Source organism: Ruditapes philippinarum, unplaced genomic scaffold (genome assembly GCF_026571515.1).
Source record: "Ruditapes philippinarum isolate M1 unplaced genomic scaffold, ASM2657151v2 ctg1425_1_1_1_1, whole genome shotgun sequence".
In the NCBI taxonomy this organism is placed as follows: domain Eukaryota; kingdom Metazoa; phylum Mollusca; class Bivalvia; order Venerida; family Veneridae; genus Ruditapes; species Ruditapes philippinarum.
In genome coordinates this window covers 27,212-49,417 of record NW_026864317.1, presented here as the reverse complement: position 1 = coordinate 49,417, position 22,206 = coordinate 27,212, and the positions used below count along the sequence as shown (strand labels likewise).

Here is a 22,206-nt window from a genome sequence, read left to right as displayed (position 1 = left end):
TTAACTCTAAATCTATAAACTTATTTTGTCAGACATGGAAAACAACAAAATATGACAATAACAAACTTTTACTATACACCAATAAATCACAGTGCATGTAATTCACTAAAAATGTATCAGTTAATTATTAACTGTCAAAAGATTTGAATAGGAACATAGATTAACATCTATTTTCCGTGATTTGAACAAGAAAGTAGAAATGTAAAGGTTTTTTTAATTGAAGAATGTAATTTTATTGCCCTTGTTATTTATGCCTAGGATATTAGACTTTGTTCTTCATATATTGCTTACATTTGCTTGTACATGAATTAGCAGTGTTTATATCTGTGTAAGAAGTTAAGGCAAAGAAAAATACTTTATCTTAAACATTTTTTTCTCTCTTTAGCTCACCTGAGCTTGCTCAGGGTGAGCTTTTAGTATTGTTGGATGTCTGTCGTCATCTGTGGTCCGTTCACATTTGTTCTTTAACACTCTAGCGGAACATTTTTGTCTCAGTCATCATCAAATTGTGTCAGAATGCTTGTCTAGGTAATAGCTCGGATGAGTTCGAACATGGGTTTTTTCGGATGAAAAACTAGGTCACAGGAGCTAAAATTAGAAAAATCTTGTTCTAAACACTCTAGTGGCTACTGTTTTGATCCAAATATCCTTGAAATTGGTCTGAAAGTTTGTTTTGTCAACTTTGAATCTGGGTCACCTGGGGTCAAAAACTATTTAGGTCACACCGCCCAAATATGGAAAAACCTTGTTAAAACTCTAGTGGTCACAATTTTGACTCAATTGTAATCACACTAAGTCAGGATGCTAGTCTAGGTAATTGCTAGGATGAGTTCAAACTTAGGTTATCTCGAATGAAAAACTAGGTCACAGGAGCTAAAATTTAGAAAAATCTTGTTCTAAACACTCTAGTGGCTACTGTTTTGATCCAAATATTCTTGAAATTGGTCTGAAATTTTGTTTTGATGATTTCTAGTTCAAATTTAAATATGGGTCACCTGGGGTCAAAAACTAGGTCACACTGTCCAAATATGGAAAAACCTTGTTAACACTGTAGTGGTCACATTTTTGACTCAATTGTCATCAAACTTGGTCAGGATGTTTGTCTAAGATATTGCTCAGATGTAGTTGACGGGTCATGGGAGCGATCTAGGGCCATCTTGGCCCTCTTGTTTAAAGTTTGTCTGGACTACTCCTCTTAAACCACTAATGCAATTTCAGATAAACTTTACAAGATTGATTGGTAGGTCAAGTACTTTGGCATATTACATGGGTTTTGGGCTTGAATGATTTTTGGCCCAGTTATGGCACTTGAATGAAAAGGGTGTGAATAAAGTTTATCAGAACTACTCCTACCGTTAATGCAATTTCAAGAATTGATTGATTGTGTATAATACACATAGGTTTTCACTTGAATGATTTTCAGCTGAGTTATTTCCCTTGAATAAAAAAAGTGTTTTGCCCTGTTAAAGATTTTTGGGTCTCCTGCTACACAGTAGCTGCAACATGCGATTGGCTATCATGAGGCAACACATGTCACCACTGATGGCCCTTGTGTTTACTAGGCTTCAGCAGCAGTTACTTTTGACAACAGAAGTTATACAACCCATAAAGCATCAGCGAAACAAGTCCTGTCAAACTTAATCAAGTGAAATTACAACAAATATGCAACTTCTTAGCTGTATGCTGTTTACAAGAAAATATGTAACCAATTAGTGAAATTAATCATTAATCTTTATAATTCTGACCTTTTAAGCTCACCTGTCACAAAGTGACAGGGTGAGCTTTTGTGATCGCTTTTCGTCCGGCGTCTGTCCGTCGTCCGTCTGTCCGTAAACTTTTACTTTAAATGACATCTCCTCATAAACCACTAAGCCAATTTCATTTAAACTTCACAGGAATGTTCCTTTGGTGGTCACCTTTAAAAATTGTTCAAAGAATTTAATTCCATGCAGAACTCTGGTTGCCATGGCAACCGAAAGAAAAAACTTTAAATATCTTCTTTTGAAAAACCCTTAGAGCTAGAGCTTAGATATTTGGCATAAAACATTTTCTAGTGAGTGTCTACCAAGTTTGTTCAAATAAAAGCCCTGGGGTCAAAATTGGCCCCGCCCCAGGGGGTCATTGATTTTCCCTATATGCATATAGTAAAAACTTAAAATATCTTCTTTTAAAGAACCCAAAGAGCTAGAGCTAAGATATTTAGCATGAAACATCTTCTAATGAGTGTCTACCAAGTTTGTTCAAATAAAAGCCCCGGGGTCAAAATTGGCCCCGCCCCAGGGGGTCATTGATTTTCCCTCTATGCATATAGTAAAAACTTTAAAAAATCTTCTTTTAAAGAACTCAAAGAGCTAGAGCTAAGATATTAAGCATGAAACATGTTCTAATGGGTGTCTACCAAGTTTGTTCAAATAAAAGCCCTGGGGTCAAAATTGGACATGCCCCGGGGGTCATTGATTTTCCTTATATGTGTATAGCAAAAACTTAAAAAATCTTCTTTGAAAAATCCCAAATAGCTAGAGTTTAGATATTAGGCATGAAACATCTTCTAGTGAGTGTCTACAAAGTTTGTTCAAATAAAAGCCCTTGGGTCAAAATTGGCCCCGCCCCGGGGGTCATTGATTTTCCTTATATGTGTATAGCAAAAACTTAAAAAATCTTCTTTGAAAAAACCCAAATAGCTCGAGTTTAGATATTAAGCATGAAACATCTTCTAGTAAGTGTCTACAAAGTTTGTTCAAATAAAAGCCCTGGGGTCAAAACTGGCCCCGCCCCAGGGGTGTCATTGTTTTTAACTATAATTATGTGTATAGCAAAAACTTAAAAAATCTCTTTAAAAAAACCCAATGAGCTAGAGCTTAGATGTTTAGCATGAAACATCTTCTTATTGGTGTCTACCAAGTTTGTTCAAATAAAAGCCCTTGGGTTAAAATTGGCCCTGCCGGGGGGTGGCGTAGGGGGATGGGAGAAGGTCTATATACAGGTGAGCGACCTCAGGGCCATCATGGCCCTCTTGTTTATGGTTGTCAAGTTATCAAATAAAGCATTTCTAGTACATACAAAATGTAAACAACGATTTAAATACAATCTGAGTTTACAAGTGAGAGTATATCAATATCATATAGGGTAACATGCTTTTAAAAACTTGTTTTGTACATTTATTTCAGTGAAACCTAAAACAACAGATGAAACTGCAGAGCAAAAACCTGCAAAGAAAGGCAAGGAGCTCAAAGTTCTAGATCCAAAATCAGGGCAAAATCTTTGTGAGTTCTTTCCCTTTTAAAAATATGTTACTGAATAATTTTGTTGCAAGCTGTACCAATCGACAAAAATGATTATTCAACAAATGAAAAATAAATTCTTATTGGTATTGAAGACATAAATACTTGCATTATATTTCACATCATGTAGCACATTAAACATAAACATGAAAAATATGGCTGTCATCTTCAATTACAATTGAACTTCGGTAAGTCGTAGTTGAAGTAACTTGTGTAAAAACTTTCAACACATCGAGACTGATTCCTGAATTGGTCTCAAGTTAAAGTCAAAATTTCAAGCATTTGACTTTACAAGTGAGTTACAAAAGGCGTAACAAAAGGAAAGGGCAATAACTAAACCAAATTATAGTTAATATATATTGTGTGATCATCATGCAACTGTTTATTTTCAAATACAACTACAGCAAATTGAATAATAACAATTAGAGGATTTTATCACATGTGTGAACACACACAAAGGCTGTTAGAACACACAGCTTTGTAATTAACGCCTGTTTCACAAGTTGATCGGAAATCATCTTTTCGACCAGAAAAGGTGTGAAAATGTCTGGAGATCTAAAGTGTAAAAAATAATCGAAGGATTTCGACTTATTTATGGTAAATTGTACTTATTCTATACTGACCTAGAGAAAACTTTGACAAATCGAAAATTAGACATATAAAATTTCGACTCTTGTATAGGTTTTTATAAAGAATGTATAGAGGAAAAAAAATCAGAAACTTTCATTCTACTTCCACACATCCAAGAAAAACGACTAATCGAAGTTTGACTTATAGAAGTTCTACTGTATTAACAATAACAACATGGGACACAGTGCAGAATTTTAATCATGAATAAGATACATATTCACATTTATAATGCAATATTAGGATAACATGTGCTAGTGTAGACATAATGCAGAGAAGAAAAGAAACTTCTCAGTAGTTATATACAAACATTTTATTAAAAATGCACTGATGTTCCTGTCCAATCAACAATTTTAACATTGATGAACGGATTTAAGAATGATTATGCATAACTTTATTGGATATAATGACAATGTGCAGAGCACTAGAATTGGGGTCCTACCTCAAATGTCAAGGTCACACTTATTCATGTTGGTCAAAAGTCATGATATGGATTTTTCTAAAAGTACACCGATGTTTGTGTCTGATCAACAATTGATAAATGGATTTAAGAATTATTATGCATAAATGTGTTTGACAAAATGATGACATGCAGATCGCAAGAATCGGGCCACTCTCTCAAAGGTCAGGGTCACACTTGATATGAATTTTTATCAAAGTACAATGATGTTCTTGTCCAGGCAACAAAGCTGTCGTTGACTGATGGCTTTTAGAATTATTATGCATAAATGTGTTGGACAAAATGATGATGTGCAGAGCGCAAGAATTGGTTCCCTACCTCAAAAGTCAATGTTATGCAAGTACATTGATGGTTGTGTCCAGTTAACAATCTGCCAATTCTTTTTAAAAATAGTTTGGCATAAATGTTCAAGACATGAAGATGATCTGTAGCGCATAGTTGTCAAGTATCCAGTTCATAGGTCAAGGTCACACTTATGTCAAACTTGACAATTTTGAATAGATTGTATTCTCTTGACCATTGTATACTCGTATAACATATCCATATGTTAAATTTGAGTTGAATGTGTACACCATTAGGGAGAAAATGAACGGAAAATGAAAATTTCCTCTTTTTTTCAAAGTGAAAGGGGCATAACTCTGCCAGAAATCATCGAACCATGACCAATTTCAAACTTGACCTGCACATTCCTTTAACATATCCATATGTCAAGTTTGAGTTGAATGTGTAATACCGTTGGGGAGATAATGAACGGAAACTGAAAATTTCATATTATTTTCAAAGTGAAAGGATCATAACTCTGCCAAAAATCAACAAACCATGACCAAATTCGAATTTGACCTGCCCACTCCTTTGACATATCCATATATTAAATTTGAGTTGAATATATACAACTTTTGGGGAGATAATGTACGGAAACTGAAAATTTCTTAGGAATTATAAGCAGTTTAAGTTCGAATTTGGTTGTGGTTCAACGATTTTGGACCAAGTTATCTCTCTTGAATGTTTGAAAAAAAATTTCAAGTCATGGGCATCAACTTTTGGTTCCGCTCAATAACTTTAGTCTGCTTTGGCTTATTGATACCAAACTTGGTGTGTAAGTAACTTGTATCAAGTGGCAGCTTGGGATTGCTACCCATGTCTCTGTGATCAAGGTCAAAGTCACTGTTACTAAAAATAGAATTCAGTTTCAGCTCAATAACTTGAATTTGTTTTAGCCTATTGACATTTAACTTAGTGTATGGATAGCTTATATCAAGAGGCAGCTTGGGATTGCTACCCAGGTGTCTGTGATCAAGGCCTGAAGGTCACTGTTACTAAAAAGTAGATATTCAGTTTCAGCTCAAGATCTTTTGCTTTTGCCTATTGACACCAAACTTGGTGTATGGATAGCTTATATCAAGACGCTATTGGGGATAACTACCCAGGTGACTGTGACTAAGGTCAAGGTCACGTAATTATTAGAAATAGAAATTCAGTACCTGCTCAATAACTTGAGTTAGTTGTGACCTATTGACAGCAAATTTGGTGTGCGGGTAGCTTATATCAGGACGCAACTTGGGATTGCTACCCAGATGTCTGTGATCAAGGTCAATGTTGCTTAAAATAGAAATTCAATCTCCGCATAATAACTTTAGTTTTCTTAGACCTATTGATACCAAGTTTAGTATGTAGGTTACAAAGCTTATACCAAGACGCAACTTGGGATTGCTACCCAGGTGTCTTTGAACAAGGTCAAGGTCACTGTGGCTTAAAAAAGAAATTCACTTTTCACGTAATAACTTGAGTTTGCTTTGACCTTGTATCTGCTCCATATCTCATACATTCTTTGAAGGATTTATGTGAAACTTGGCTCACTGAGACAATATGCGGAAGGCATGAGTCAGGTCAAACTTTAAGGTAAAAATTGATTTTCATGAAACTTTGCTCAAATGTTCAGTTCATCGAGACGATATGCAGGAGGCATGGTTTAATTCTACTAACTTAAGGTTACAGTTGTAATTACAGGTCAAAATCTTTTTATGCCACCGCAGCATCTGCGATGCAGTGGCATATAGCGATTCACCTGTGTGTGTGTTTGTTTGTATGTGTGTTATAGAGATTATTAAGTGAACTTAAAAAATCTTCTTGTGAAAAAACACTAGTCCAATTTCAACCAATCTTGGCAGGATTGATCCTTGGATGAAGGACTTCAAAAGTTGGTCAAAGAATTTCATTCCATGCAGAAAACCGGTTGCCATGGCAACCAAAAGGAATTATAAGAATAAATTTAAAAAATCTTCTTGTAAAGACCCATAAGGCCTAGAGCATAGATATTTTGCATAAAGCATTGTCTGGTAGACCTCTACCAAGTTTGTTCAAATTACAGCCCTGGGGTCAAAATTGGCCCTGATCCGGAGGTCATTGATTTTCACTATATGTACATATAGTAAACACTTAAAATACCTTCTTATCTGAATGTACAAAACTTGCAGCTTTAATATTTGGTATATGATATCATCAACAGGTACTCTATCAAAGTTGTTCAAATTTTGCCTTTAGTGTCAAAATTAGACCTGCCCAGGGGGTCAAAGGTTTTCCTTATATGTATATAGTAAAAACTTAAAAAATCCTCTTCTTGAAATTGACAAAGGCTAAATGTTAGATATTTTGCATGAAACATTGCATAGTGAACCCCCACCAAGATTGTTCAAATTATAGCTCTGCCCCGGGGTCATTGATTTTCACTATGTACATATAGTAAAAAATTAAAAAATCCTCTTGTCTTAAAGCCACAAAAATCCCTGCCCTGGTAGGGAGAATTTTGTAAACAAACACTATAGCAGACGATAACATTTGTTATTACTGATCAGCTCCCTTCCTAGAGTAATATTTCAAGTTTCTACTGGAAAGTTCACACTGCCACGTGTATTTGTTTTCAATCTGCAGTACATGACCCCATTTACCCCGTCTCAGGATTTTCAAATTTTTGACAGTTAACCGTTACACGATATACACACCTTTTTCACCCCCCCCCCCCCCTTTTTTGTTATCTCAAATGGTGAAACGATGCCTTATTTAGGCCCCCAACACTTGTTTTTGCTTGAGAAATGTTGTTTAAAAAAGTGACCACTTTTTTTTGGCGCGCCCCCTTCTGTTTGGTGGGTTTGAAGTGCCCCGGCAGTCCCCCTCATCGGCAATAAAATTTTGGACTTGTGAGAGGCTAAAAATGACCCCAGATTGATCATAAGGTAATGTGTAACCAACGCTGACAAAAGTATCATGATGGGGGATATAGCTGTCCATTGGACTGCCTTGTTCTCACTCACCTTTTTTTAGCTCACCTGTCACAAAGTGACATGGTGAGCTTTTGTGATTGCTTTTCGTCTGGCGTCCGTCTGTCCATAAACTTTTACTTTTAACAACATCTCCTCATAAACGGCTAAGCCAATTTCATCCAAACTTCACAGGAATGTTCCTTTGGTAGTCAACTTTAAAAATTGTTCAAAGAATTTAATTCCAAGCAGAACTCTGGTTGCCATGGCAACCAAAAGAATAAACTTAAAATATCTTCTCTTAGAAAACGGAAAGAGCTAGAGCCTAAATAATTGGCATGAAACATCATCTAGTCAGTGTCTACCAAGTTTGTTCAAATAAATGCCCTGTGGTCAAAATTGGCCCCGCCCCGGGGGTCATTAATTTTCCTTATTTGTATATACGGTACAGCTCGCGCGGAATGTACTTTTTTCCTTTTCCCACCGTGGAACTACAGAGGAAAATTGCTGAGAAACCCCCTAAAACTCCGCAAATTTGGAGGTGTCGAGGAGACAGAAATTCGCCGATTGCGGCTGTATTTTACTAAGAAACAGTGTGTTTCAGTCCTCCACGATTCTCTGTGACTTTTCTTTCAATTGGTGCAAAAAAAATTCATAAAAATGATCAAAATAAAAGAAATTGTTTCTTGTAAATGTAAAACGAAAATTATTATTGTAGATCTACTTTCGATATCAGCAAAGATATTATCTGTTACCTGGCTGGTATTCCGGAACATTGCACACAATTGTTTAAATTTATACCTGTGACATAATATAGGGTTAACGCACGTTTTTCCGTGTTATAACGTCTGCAGAGTCCCGAGGAACGGTTGGTGCCCGAGCCCGGTAGGGCGAGGGCTCCAACAGTTCCGAGGGACTCTGCAGACTTTATAACACGAAATAAACGTGCGTTGACGCTATTATAGCATAAAATTTTCAAACAGATTCGTGATGTATAGTTTATACAAAACACAATTACATTAAAGTCTTGTGCTTGGACGGTACTGTATTTATCCAATTCTATGTTTTACGTATGCGTTTCATTTTTCCGGGGCCAACAACTTGGAAAATTCTCGGAACCGGACGTAATTTTGAATTTTAATTGATTTAACAAAGCTTGGCCTTTGGAGATTTATTATCTCAAGAAAAAAAAACCGTAATATTACTCTACCCTCTACCCAAGACAAAACATGACCCTCAGAAATTCTTAGAATGATTTCAGATTGACGGTAGATAAAAGATCAGTGACATCAGAATCGGTTTTTTTTTTCAAGCAAACAAGTTTATAAAAAAATCAGGCACTAAGCATTATTCTCTCAAAGAAATATAAAGAGCATTTATCAACATTAACATAAATAAAAAACATTTTCTCATATTAATTTTGTGTTATCTGGTTTTGTAAGTTAATCGGAGTGTTATGAATGACAGGTAGATTCTACTGTATTTGTTTACATTGACAACTGTCCGTTTCTTAGCAAGGGCGACAACCAAGATAAGCACCGATGTCTATACGCCGTTTTTCCGGCATAGTTACTTGAATATGCGACTGAGGCCCTCGAATCAATAAATTTCAATATAACAAGAGCGCATGACTCTTCGGTAAACAGGCCAAATCGTCATTTTTTGTTTGTTTGTTTACTGGGCCCTGTATGTATTGCGCATAGGTGAAACCGGGCTATAACAAGAGCGCGTGACTATGTTAACACATGGTTTTGGTCCCGTTATAACATGGGCAAAAGAGGGAAAAATAGCCGATTTTATGCTATAATAACAGAGATGAGCGTGTGTTATATCATATGCATATGTATATTGCTTAAATTTGATGAATGCAGACTTTTTCATAATTTTATGAGACACCTATTATGCGTTGTCTTTCAATGAATTTATTTCAAACAATGTTATAAATATTTGCATACAGTATACTATTGTAAACTGACTGGAAAATAAAAGTGATTGTTGTTGTTGTTGTAGTAACTGTTTACGTTTTTAATGTTAATTGTTTTTGTACTATCATCAAATTCAATACATTTATAAACATGTTTATCTTTAGATCCATCGTCTCTTCACATCATTTTATTTCAAACAAATCACCTTTGAAAACAGTTAAAACAGTGATAATTGAAATAACGGATAAATCTACATGTATATCTAGCTCCATGGCCTATTTCAAACATATGCCAACATCTCTAATCATTAATGCGCTTCAAAACATAAAAACCTTATATACACCTACAGTATCCTTGTCAACAACAAAAATGCCAAATAAAGTATAAAAACAAAATACGATGCAGACATTGATTCAGCGATAGGGTGTTCAAGAAGATTGTTTGTGAGAAATACAATGTACTGAATAATCAAGTGGACCTACAAATTTCAAAACAAAAATAAGACTGTAGTTTCTTTTAATGAAAAAGGATAATTTTAAAATATAATATCAACTTATAAATAGTGATTTTCTTGGAGAATCTTCGTGATAATACCTTTACACTCTCTAAAACTCCGCAATTGTGGTCATAGGTGTTTCTGCGCGATTACGCTCTGAAAAACTCAGTGGATTAAGGAGTTCTCTTAAACGTCGATTGCGGAGGGAGCACAAAAATTGTACATTACACGCGAGCTGAACTGTAGTAAAAACTTAAAAAATCTTCTTTTAAAAAGCCCAAATAGCTAGAGCTTATATATTAAGCATGAAATATCTTCTAGTGGGTATCTACCAAGTTTGTTCAAATAAAAGCCCTGGGGTCAAAATTGGCCCCGCCCCAGGGGGTCATTGTTTTTCCTTTTATGTATATAGTAAAAACTTAAAAAATCTTCTTTTAAAAAATTCTAAGAGCTAGAGCAAAGATATTTAGCATGAAACATCTTCTAGGGGGTGTGACCGTGTCTACCATTTTTGTTGAAATAGAGCCCTGGGGTTAAAATTTGCCCGAGGAGTCATTGATTTTCCTTATTTGTATATAGTAAAAACTTAAAAAATCTTCTTTTAAAAATGCACAAATAGCTAGAGCTTAGATATTAAGCATGAAACATCTTCTAGTTGGTGTCTACCAAGTTTGTTCAAATAAAAGCCCTGGGGTCAAAATTGGAGAGGGGTCATTGTTTTTCCCTTAATATTTATAGTAAAAACTTAAAAAATCTCTTTTAAAAAACCCTAAGAGCTAGAGCTAAGATATTTAGCATGAAAGATCTTCTAATGGGTGTCTACCATTTTTGTTCAAATAAGGGCCCTGGGGTTAAAATTGCCCCGCTTCGGGGATCATTTATTTTTCTTAAATTTATATAGTAAAAACTTAAAAAATCTTCTTTTAAAAAACCTAAAGAGCTAGAGTTAAGATATTAAGCATGAACTATCTTCTAGTGAGTGACTACCAAGTTTGTTCAAATAAAAGCCCATCGGGACAAAATTGGCCCCGCCCAGAGGTGGGGGGGGGGTTTGTTTTTACCTATATGTGTATAGTAAAAACTTACAAAATCGTCTTAGAGCTAGCTAGAGCTTAGATATTTATCATGAAACATCTTCAAATAGGTGTCTATGAAGTTTGTTCAAATAAAAGCCCCTGGATTAAAATTGGCCCCGCTCCGGGGGCCTATATACAGGTGAGCGATTTCAGGGCCATCATGGCCCTCTTGTTTGCTTCTAATTTCAGCCATATTACTAGGATCTATTAAAGTGCCTTATCAGGAATTAAAGCATCATGGCCCTCTTGTTTGCTTCTAATTTCAGCCATATTACTAGGATCTATTAAAGTGCCTTATCAGGAATTAAAGCGTCGTATAGTAGAGATGGATGAGGAGAACCTGACACCTGCTATGGTAGAACAGCTGCTCAAATATATGCCAGATCAAGATTCCCTAAACCAGTTAGCCTCTATGCAAGATCATTACAATGAACTTGCAGAACCAGAACAATTCTGTGTTGTAGTAAGTTAACTTTAACAATATGATCATCACAACTTTGCTAAGCATTGTCAAAAAAAGGATTAGTTAAATGAATGAAATATTGCAGTTACCCTGATTTTATGTCAGTGTGGTGGCCACTTGTGTTACGATACATTTTTACAGTCTTGGTCAAAAAAGCACAATAAAGGCTTTATCTAGTATAACATATTCATTATTTTTTATTATGCCCCCCCTTCCAAGGAGAGGGTGTATATTGTTTTGCTAATGTTGGTCTGTCGGTTCGTCCATCCATCTGTCAGTCCGTCCGTACAAACCCAGAGGTACTTGTGTGACTTGGAGAACAATGGGTAAATTCTCTTTGATCCAATTCATTCCGTTTTTACTTTTGTGTCTTTTTTTTAAGCCTTGTGTGACTAAAAATGGCTAAAAAGATCAAAGGAAAAGTCACATAAGTACCATTTTGTAAGTACGTCCGTCAATCCGTCCCGCTTTATACATATAGACAGTGGTGGTCGTGTCCACTCTGAAACTTCAGTATGCATGAAAGGATTTTAATTTTTCTTTCATATATATATAATAACCATAGTTGTATGGTGTGTCGCGAACAAGACTCAGGTTTCTACCACTAAGGTCAAGGTGGGGGTTAAACTTTGTCATTTTTAGCTCGACTATTCGATAAGAATAAGTAGAGCTATTGCAGTCACCCGAGCGTCGGCGTCGGCGTCGGCGTAACCACTTATGTTAAAGTTTTTGTAATAGTTCAAATATTTTCAAAGTCCATTGACATATGGCTTTGAAACTTTGCACACTTGTTCACCATCATGACCCCAACCTGTAGACAGGAGGAGGTAACTCTATCAAGCATTTTGACAGAATTATGCCCCTTTTTCGACTTAGAATTTACGTTAAAGTTTTTGTAATAGTTCAAATATTTTCAAAGTCCATTGACATATGGCTTTGAAACTTTGCACACTTGTTCACCATCATGACCCCAACCTGTAGACAGGAGGAGGTAACTCTATCAAGCATTTTGACAGAATTATGCCCCTTTTTCGACTTAGAATTTACGTTAAAGTTTTTGTAATAGTTCACATATTTTCAAAGTCCATTGACATATGGCTTTGAAACTTTGCACACTTGTTCACCATCATGACCCCAACCTGTAGACAGGAGGAGGTAACTCTATCAAGCATTTTGACAGAATTATGCCCCTTTTTCGACTTAGAATTTACGTTAAAGTTTTTGTAATAGTTCAAATATTTTCAAAGTCCATAGACATATGGCTTTGAAACTTTGCACACTTGTTCAACATCATGACCCCAACCTGTAGACAGCAGAAGGTAACTCTATTAAGCATTTTGACAGAATTATGCCCCTTTTTCGACTTAGAATTTACGTTAAAGTTTTTGTAATAGTTCAAATATTTTCAAAGTCCATTGACATATGGCTTTGAAACTTTGCACACTTGTTCAACATCATGACCCCAACCTGTAAACAGGAGGAGGTAACTCTATCAAGCATTTTGACAGAATTATGCCCCTTTTTCGACTTAGAATTTACGTTAAAGTTTTTGTAATAGTTCAAATATTTTCAAAGTCCATTGACATATGGCTTTGAAACTTTGCACACTTGTTCACCATCATGACCCCAACCTGTAAACAGGAGGAGGTAACTGTATCAGGCATTTTTTTTACTATCAAGCACTAAGAATAGTCGAGCATGCTGTCCTACCGACAGCTCTTGTTTATGATATATAAATATAGAAGGTGGTGGTCGTGTCTGCTCTGAAACTTCAGTATGCATGGAAGGATTTTAATTTTTCTTTCATACATGAAATAACCATAGATGTATGGTGTGTCGCGAACAAGACTCTGGTTTCTTAGGTCAAGGTCACTGTGGGGGTTCAAACTTTGTCAATTTTGATGTAAATATACATATAAGCAGAGATGGTCTTGTCTGCTCTGAAACTAATATACATGTAAGGATTTTTAATTTACATATGAAATTATCATAAATGTATGATGTTTTGCCCTTAAGACCTGTGTTCCTACGCCTTAGTTCAAGGTCACTGCTGGGATTTAAACTTTTTCAATATTTATGTTATATACATATAAATGGTGGTTGTTGTGTCTGCTCTGTAACTTCCATATACATGAAAGTTTCAATTTTTATTTAAAATATAAAGTCACCGTAGATGGACAATGTGTTGTGAACAAGACCGAGGTTGCTTTGTCTAACTTAAAGGTCACTGCTGGAGTTCAAACTTAATTTTTACCCTCACAATAGCATGTTATAGGTGGTTTATAATGAGAATCCTTCGGGGGCATTTGTCACTTTCTGTGACAGCTCTTGTTCATAGATCAAAGGATTTTGAAAAGACTTGCCACAAATAGTCACTATAATAAGATGATGTGTCATATGCAACACCTGCATCCCTACCTCCAATGTCAAGGTCACACTTAGAGGTCAAAAATTAGCATAGACAAATGGCCCATCAGAATGTTGCTGGGGTTATAACCTGAAGGGGACTTATGGATTGCTTGCAATACTATGATAATTGCTTATTTTGTATATTTTCAGATATCTTCCATAAAGAAGTTAGTTCCAAGATTGAATGCAATGTTGTTTAAGATGGGATTTGCTGAAAATATGAATGATATTAAACCTGTAAGTACAATTGATAATAACTAGATAAGTCAGTTGGATCATAACATAGATAACATTCTTCACAAACTAAATGTGCAGAAAACAACATTAAACCACTCTAAAATTATTTTTTCACCTTATTTTACACGAAAACACATTTAAAACAGTTTTGACACCTTGTTACATTTAGTGTCATGCCTAAGAGCAGTCAAGCAGATGATTAGCAACTAGTGATCAAGATAGGTGTTGACTTTGATATAGTCTGATTTTATTGACCTGTCAGTTATGAATACATTATATTCGATCCTACTGTCATTTACGAGAATTAATATGGAGTGTATAACTAATGTTTTAAAGGTCACACCAGCTTAAGGTATTGATCGTTGTTAAATCCGCAAAAGTGATTGCCCAATATGCAAGAGGTATGTGGTTCGATTCCTACAGTTCCCATTGTTTTAGACATACTCGTTCTTATTTTTAGCTTGACAATACAAAGTATATGGAGAGCTGTCCTACTGGCCCCGGCGTCAGTGTCCAGATTTCAGATTAAAGTTTTGGTGCAGTAAAATATTTTTCACTGTAAATTTTTCATTTCTTAAGGTATAAACTTCAAACTTCAAATATATGTTCCTTATCATCAACCACATCTTATGTGACAAGGTTCATAACACTAGCACCAATATTTTTAGATTTTTCTCCCCTTGAACTTAGAATTTTCTTTATAAAATACTATTTTTTACTGTTACTTCTTTATTTCTTAATGGATCAACTTCATGCTTCAAATATATGTTCCTTATCATCAACCACATCTTATGTGACAAGGTTCATAACTCTAGCACCAATATTTTCAGATTTATCTCCCCTTGAACTTAGATTTTTTACTTGTAAAAAATGCTTTTTTTTACTATAACTTCTTTAGTTTTAAAGGTATCTACCTAAACCTTCAAATACTTATTCCTTTTCATCAATTACATCATTCCTTTTCACCAATTACATCTTATGTGTCAAGGCTCATAACTCATTTTCAGATTTATCTCTCTTTGAACTAGGATTTTTGTAAGAAATATCATAACTTCTTTACTTTTTAAGGTATCTACTTTTAACTTCAAATATATATTTCTTATCATTACACACATGTTGTGTGACATGGTTCATAACTCTAGCATGACTATTTCCAGAATTATTTCCCCTTGAGCTTGAAATTTATGTTAACAAATGTTATTATACCCCCAAAAACGAAGTTTGGGGGGGTATATAGGAGTCACCCGGTGGTCAGTTGGTTGGACGGTCGGTCCAGACGTCCGTTGCATTTTCCTTGTCCGGAGCATAACTTGAAGACTAATGGTTGGAATTCAATATAACTACATACAATGGTCAAGCACATTGAGAGGAAGTGCAGTGCACAAGAACCATAACTCTATCTTGACTAATTACAGAGTTATTGCCTTTTGTTACTTTTCCTTGTCCGGAGCATAACTTGAAAACTACTGGTTGGAATTCAAAACAACTTCAATCAATTGTCAAACACAATAAGGGGAAGTGCAGTGCACAAGAACCATAACTCTATCTTAAGTATTTACAGAGTTATTGGCCTTTGTTACTTTTCCGTTGCTGTCTTTTGTCCGGACCATAACTTGAAGACTAATTGTTGGAATTCATAATAACTTCATACAATGGTCAAGCACATTGAGAGGAAGTGCAGTGCACAAGAACCATAACTCCATCTTGACTTATTACAGACTTACTGCCCTTTGTTACTTTTCCTTGTCCAGAGCATGACTTAAAAACTTCTGGTTGGAATTAAAAACAACTTCATACAATGGTCAAGCACAATAAGGGGAAGTGCAGTGCACAAGAACCATAACTCCATGTTGACTAATTACAGAGTTATTGCCCTTTGTTACTTTTCCATTGCTTTTTTTGTCTGGAGCATAACTTGAAGACTAATTGTTGGAATTCAATATAACTTCATACAATGGTCAAGCACATTGAGAGGAAGTGCAGTGCCCAAGAACCATAACTCCATCTTGACTAATTACAGAGTTACTGCCCTTTGTTACTTTTCCTTGTCCAGAGCATAACTTGAAAACTACTGTTTGGAATTCAATACAACTTCATACAGTTGTCAAGGACATTAAAAGGAAGTGCAGTGCACAAGAGCCATAACTCCATTTTGACAAAATACAGAGTTACTGCCCTTTGATACTTTTCCTTGTCCGGAGCATAACTTAAAACATACTGGTTGGAATTCAAAACAACTTCATACAAAGGTCAAGCACAATAAGAGGAAGTGCAGTGCACAAGAACTATAACTCCATCTTCAGTATTTATAGAGTTATTGCCCTTTGTTCCTTTTCCTTGTCTTTCTGGAGTTATTACAGAGTAATTCAATAAAACTTCATCAATGGCCAACCTGCAACATACAAGAACCACAACTATCTTTAATTGCCCACAACCATAACTCTATATTTCAATTCTTTTACAAGGTATTCTGTTACTAGTAACATCCTCATTTCCGAAGCAGTTTTGTGGGGGTATTAATCACATTTAGTGATAGTTCTAGTTTTTATGCCCCCACAATGTGTGAGCATATAGCGTTGCACTTGTCCGTCCGTCTGTCCATCCGTCCGTCCGTACGTCCCGAAATCTTGTGAACGCAACTCCTCTTAAACCGCATGGCAGATTTTGCTTAAACTTACAGGGATGAACAACCTTAATGTGTAGATGGTAGTAAAGGAAGGAATTTTTGCTGCGACCAAATTTAACAGAATTATGGCCCTTTGTTGATTTTTTCACTAGATACTATGTAGAAATTTTGTGAACGCAAGTCCTCTTAAACCGGATGGCAGATTTTGCTTAAACTTACAGGGATGAACAACCTTAATGTGTAGATGGTAGTAAAGGAAGGAATTCTTGCTCCGACCAAATTTAACAGAATTATGGCCCTTTGTTGATTTTTTCACTATATACTATGAAGAAATTTTGTGAAGGCAACTCCTCTTAAACCTGATGGCAGATTTTGCTTAAACTTACAGGGATGAACAACCTTAAGGTGTAGATGGTAGTAAAGGAAGGAATTTTCTCTGCGACCAAATTTAACAGAATTATGGCCCTTTGTTGATTTTTTCACTATATACTATGTAGAAATTTTGTGAATGCAACTCCTCTTAAACCGGATGGCAGATTTTGCTTAAACTTCCAGGGATGAACAACCTTAATGTGTAGATGGCAGTAAAGGAAGGAATTTTTGCTGCAACCAAATTTAACAGAATTATGGCCCTTTGTTGATTTTTTCATTATATACTATGTAGAAATTTTGTGAACGCAACTCTTCTTAAACCGGATGGCAGATTTTGCTTAAACTTCCAGGGATGAACAACCTTAATGTGTAGATGGTAGTAAAGGAAGGAATTTTTGCTGCGACCAAATTTAACAGAATTATGGCCCTTTGTTGATTTTTAGTTATCAACTTGTAGCACATGTAGTCCAAAAAATATTTGACCTAGACTCAGTAGAATCATAAGATTGACAGAACAGTGGCGTGTGGGGGCATCCGTGTCCTATGGACACATTTCTAGTTTTTACTATAACTTAATACATAATTATACATAATTGATTTTTCTTTTTTATGCCCTCGGGCATATAGTAATTGAACCATCCGTCTGTCCGTACGAGGTTAACCTAGAATGGCAAGTTGGATTTTTCTTAAGTTCTACCTGTACCAATGGCTTCTAAGTTTACACACTTACTAATCAATTCAAAGTACATGATTTGGGCAAGTTACATAACTCTTGGTTTCATATTTACCAAGTTATTGCCGTTTTCAGCACTTAGAAAATGAATAATGGTTAACCTAAAACGATAAGTTGGAAATATCTTAAGTTCTATCTATACTAATGGCTTTATAATTTCCACACTTACTTATCAATACAAAGTACATGATATTGCCAAGTTATATAACTGTGTCATCCATATTTCCCAGTTATTTCCCTTTTTTCACTTTGAAAATAGGGTCTTGTCTGGTTAACCTTTTTCGGCAAGTTGGATTTATCTTAAATTTTTCCTAATTGCTTAATTTCTTTAATGATATCTTTCATATTTAGTAGGTGGATACCTTTGATGGTCCTCTAATATTTTGTGGAGTAAGCGGTCTCTAGGGTCAAGGGAACTGGTTTAAAAATGAATATAAACATTTTTGCTCATACAGCTTTATTTTTTAGTTGATGTCTTAGTTTAATAACAAACATGCCAAGGGAGGTCCTCCTTCCTTTTTGGGTGTAGTAAGGGGTCATTTGGGTCAAGGTCAATGTTACCAATGTCAAGGTCACCAATGTTAAAAATAGATTTTTACAGGTGTATTTACCTTATTCTATAGACAGATGTTATTTATAATTGATAGAAACATAAACTTTGATGGAGTTAGTGGTCAGTTGGGTCAAGGTCACCAGTGCTAAAAATAGATTTTTACACTTTTGCCCATACAGCCTTTATTTATTGACAGATGTATTTCATATTTGGTAGGAAGATAACTTACATGGCATTCTTCTTTTGGATAGAGTTAGGGGTCAGTTTGGTCAAGGTCACCAGTGCTCAGAATAGATGTTTACACTTTTGCCCATACAGCCTTTATTTAATGACAGATGTATTTCATATTTGGTAGGAAGATAACTTGCATGAAGTTGAATATTTTTCAGAGCAATGACTTGGCAACTTATATTTTTCACAATTACAAAATGCCATGACTTTGTCAAGCTATATAACTTGTGTTTACAATATTTTGGCAATTTTTCTGTCCATAACTGAGTGAATGGGTAAACATTTTTTGAAATATTGCTACTGACAAGAATCTGAGCCGGGGGCATTTGTTTAACAAAAACGTTCTTGTTTTCTTTCATAGTTTTGTCTTCCTTACTGCATCCAGTATTTTATTAGTCGAGCTTTGCTGTCTCCTGTGACAGCTCTTATTGCAGTATATTTTAATTATAATGGCCGAGTGCTTGCATAATTTTCTACACAGATATGACACAACTGAGAAAAACTGTTTTGTGTTGATTTTTGTTTACGGCATTAAAATGACATTTACTGATAGCAATTGGAATGAATTTTTGATATTAATTATTAAACCATTTTATTTAAAAAGAGTATAGTGGTGTAAAATAAAGAATAAAAGGTTTACACTGAAAAGTTTCAGGGCCTTGAACTTTGTATTTAATTGTGGGCTCACAATATTTATTGTTGTTTTCTATGTAATTTATAATTACACATACATTGGGTTGTATATGATGATTTACAAGTTTGTAATTAGCAGAATTCGATAAAAATATTATTTTTTCTACCAAACACCCGCTTCATAAAAATAATTTTGATTTGTTTAGAAGTGATTGCCTCCTTTGTCCTGATTGGTTGAAAATTCTTTGTTTACAAAATAAGGAGGTCAATCCGAACTTGCTGAAATTTTTGCAAATTTTGGATTGACCTATATTGAAAAGTTTGTCGTGCGAACGGGATAGTGATTTAGGAAGTGCTTGTTGCATTCTAATGTATGCATGTTTTACTAGACTTCATTTCTTTATATAAAACATTATTTATAGTTAAAAAGTAGTGGAAAAGGCCTAATCTGTTGTTCACTGTCACATGGTAGATAAATTATGTATTCAGATATTACACATAATAATTAATCTTCTATTACTTAAACATTTCATAGAAGAGTATGAAAAATAGACTTAGTCCTAAATATGGCTAATAATAATAACTTGGTTACCCATAATGTGATGAGATAGTCTTTTCATAACATATTTAAGAAGGGAGGCATATTAAAATAGCACCGTCTGTGCGTCTGTCTGTCTGTGCATCCCCACTTCATTCGTGTCCGGACTGTAACTTTGTAATACATTGAGGGATTTTGAAATAGCTTACCACAAATGTCTACCACATCAAGACAATATGTGGCGTCCAAGAACCACGTCCCTACCTCAAAGGTCAAGGTCACACTTAAGAGTTTGTAGGTACACACATTTGTGTCCGGACTATAACTTTGTCATGCATCAAAGGATTTCAAAATAACTAGGCATAAATGTCTATCACATCAAGATGATGTGTCACGTCCAAGAATCACATACCTACCTCAAAGGTCAAGGACACTACCATTTTGAAGTTCACTTTATCACAATTAGAGTTAATGGATACACACATTGGTGTCTGGACTGTAACTTTGTCATGCATTGAAGAATTTTAAAATAACTATGCATAAATGTCAACCATATTAAGACGACATGTCTCTACCTTCAAGGTCAAGGTCACACTTATAGTTTGAAGGTACTAACATTCTCTTAAGAAGAGTTTGAAGATACACATTCATGTCCGGACTGTAACTTTGTCATGCATGGAAGGATTTTAAAATAACTAATATTAACTACCGTACGTCCGTCCGTACGTCCCAAAATCTTCTGAACGCACTCCTCTTAAACAGGATGGCAGATTTTGCTTAAACTTCCAGGGATGAACAACCTTAATGTGTAGATGGTAGTAAATAATTATGGACCTTTGTTGATTTTTGTGCCCCCACTTTAGTGGTGGGCATTTAGATTTACCCTTGTCCGTCCGTCCGTCCGTTCTCTTTTGTGTCGCACGTAACTCAAAAAGTATTTGACCTAGAGTCATATTGATATATTTAGTATTTTTAGTGGCGCAGTGGAGGCACCCGTGTCCTATGGACACATTTCTAGTTTTACAATATACCATATAGAAATTTTGTGAACAACCTAAATGTGTAGATGGAAGTAAAGGAAGGAATTTTTGCTGCGACCAAATTTAACAGAATTATGGCCCTTTGTTGATTTTTTCACTATAATTATACCATATATATGTTGTCAGTGGGGGCATCCAAGTCCTTTGGACACGTACAGTTCTGGTTGACTCAATAATCATCAAACTTGGTCAGGATGCTTGTCTAGGTTATTGCTCGGATGAGTTCGAACATGGGTCATCTTGGATGAAAAATTAGGTCACAGGAGCTAAATATAGAAAAATCTTGTTAACACTCTAGTGGCTACTGTTTTGATCCAAGTATCCTGGAAATTGGTCTGAAAGTTTGTTTTGATGATTATTAGGTCAAGTTTGAACATGGGTCATTTTGGATTAAAAACTATGTCACACCGCCCAAATACCGAAAAACCTTGTTAACACTCTAGTGGTCACATTTTTGACTCAATTGTCATCAAACTTGTCAGGATGCTTGTCTAGGAAATTGCTCGGATGAGTTCGAACATGGGTCATCTCGCATGAAATCTATGTCACAGGAGCTAAACATAGAAAAATCTTGTTAACACTCTAGTGGCTACTGTTTTGATCCAAGTATCTTGGAAATTGGTCTGAAAGTTTGTTTCTAGGTCAAGTATGAATATGGGTCACCTGGCAGGCCTCGACACTAACTTTTTTAGCAGGTGGAACGCCGGACCACTAGATTTGAAAGTTAGGTGGTCCTTCCAGAAGTCAGGTGGTCAGTAATCATTATTATGTCATTTTACTGCAAATGTAGAAAAAAATGTTTAAACTTTATGACAAAGATGTATTATTAACATTTAAAAAAAACAGATATTTTTAGATATAAATTTTTCATCTAATCAGAAAAGGGAGAGCAAGTCGGTATGCATTTTATCGTAGAGTTATTTGTTTCAGTCAAAAAAACACAACAGAGCTTTTATTTATGTTAACTTTTATATTAAAGTGATTTCTCCCTCAACTCAAGTTAGGGAATAGTGAAGCCATTTGTGTCTGTTATTTTCTTACTGTTAATCTAATATTTATTGCTGATACGTGGTACGTCTTATAATCATAATAACTATCTTTTATAGATTAACAGTTTTAATAAAACTATTAAATCATGTTATTCTTGTCTTTGAAAACAAGGTATATCTAAATTATTAAAATAATGACAACGTACGTTATTATTTACTATAACTTATCTTATTTTTCTCACAGATTTATAATACAGAAGTTT

The 22,206-nt window shown here is 35.2% G+C and overlaps 1 protein-coding gene across 1 annotated transcript in view; it reads left to right on the top strand.

Moving 5' to 3' along the window:
• LOC132725171 (protein diaphanous homolog 2-like) overlaps window positions 1-22,206 on the top strand; it is a gene marked incomplete at its 3' end in the record, with an annotated part of 109,470 nt that overhangs the window by 60,066 nt on the left and 27,198 nt on the right. The window contains 3 exon segments of the mRNA XM_060710257.1: window positions 3,168-3,263; window positions 11,386-11,582; window positions 14,142-14,228. Coding sequence (XP_060566240.1) covers window positions 3,168-3,263; window positions 11,386-11,582; window positions 14,142-14,228 — 380 coding nt within the window.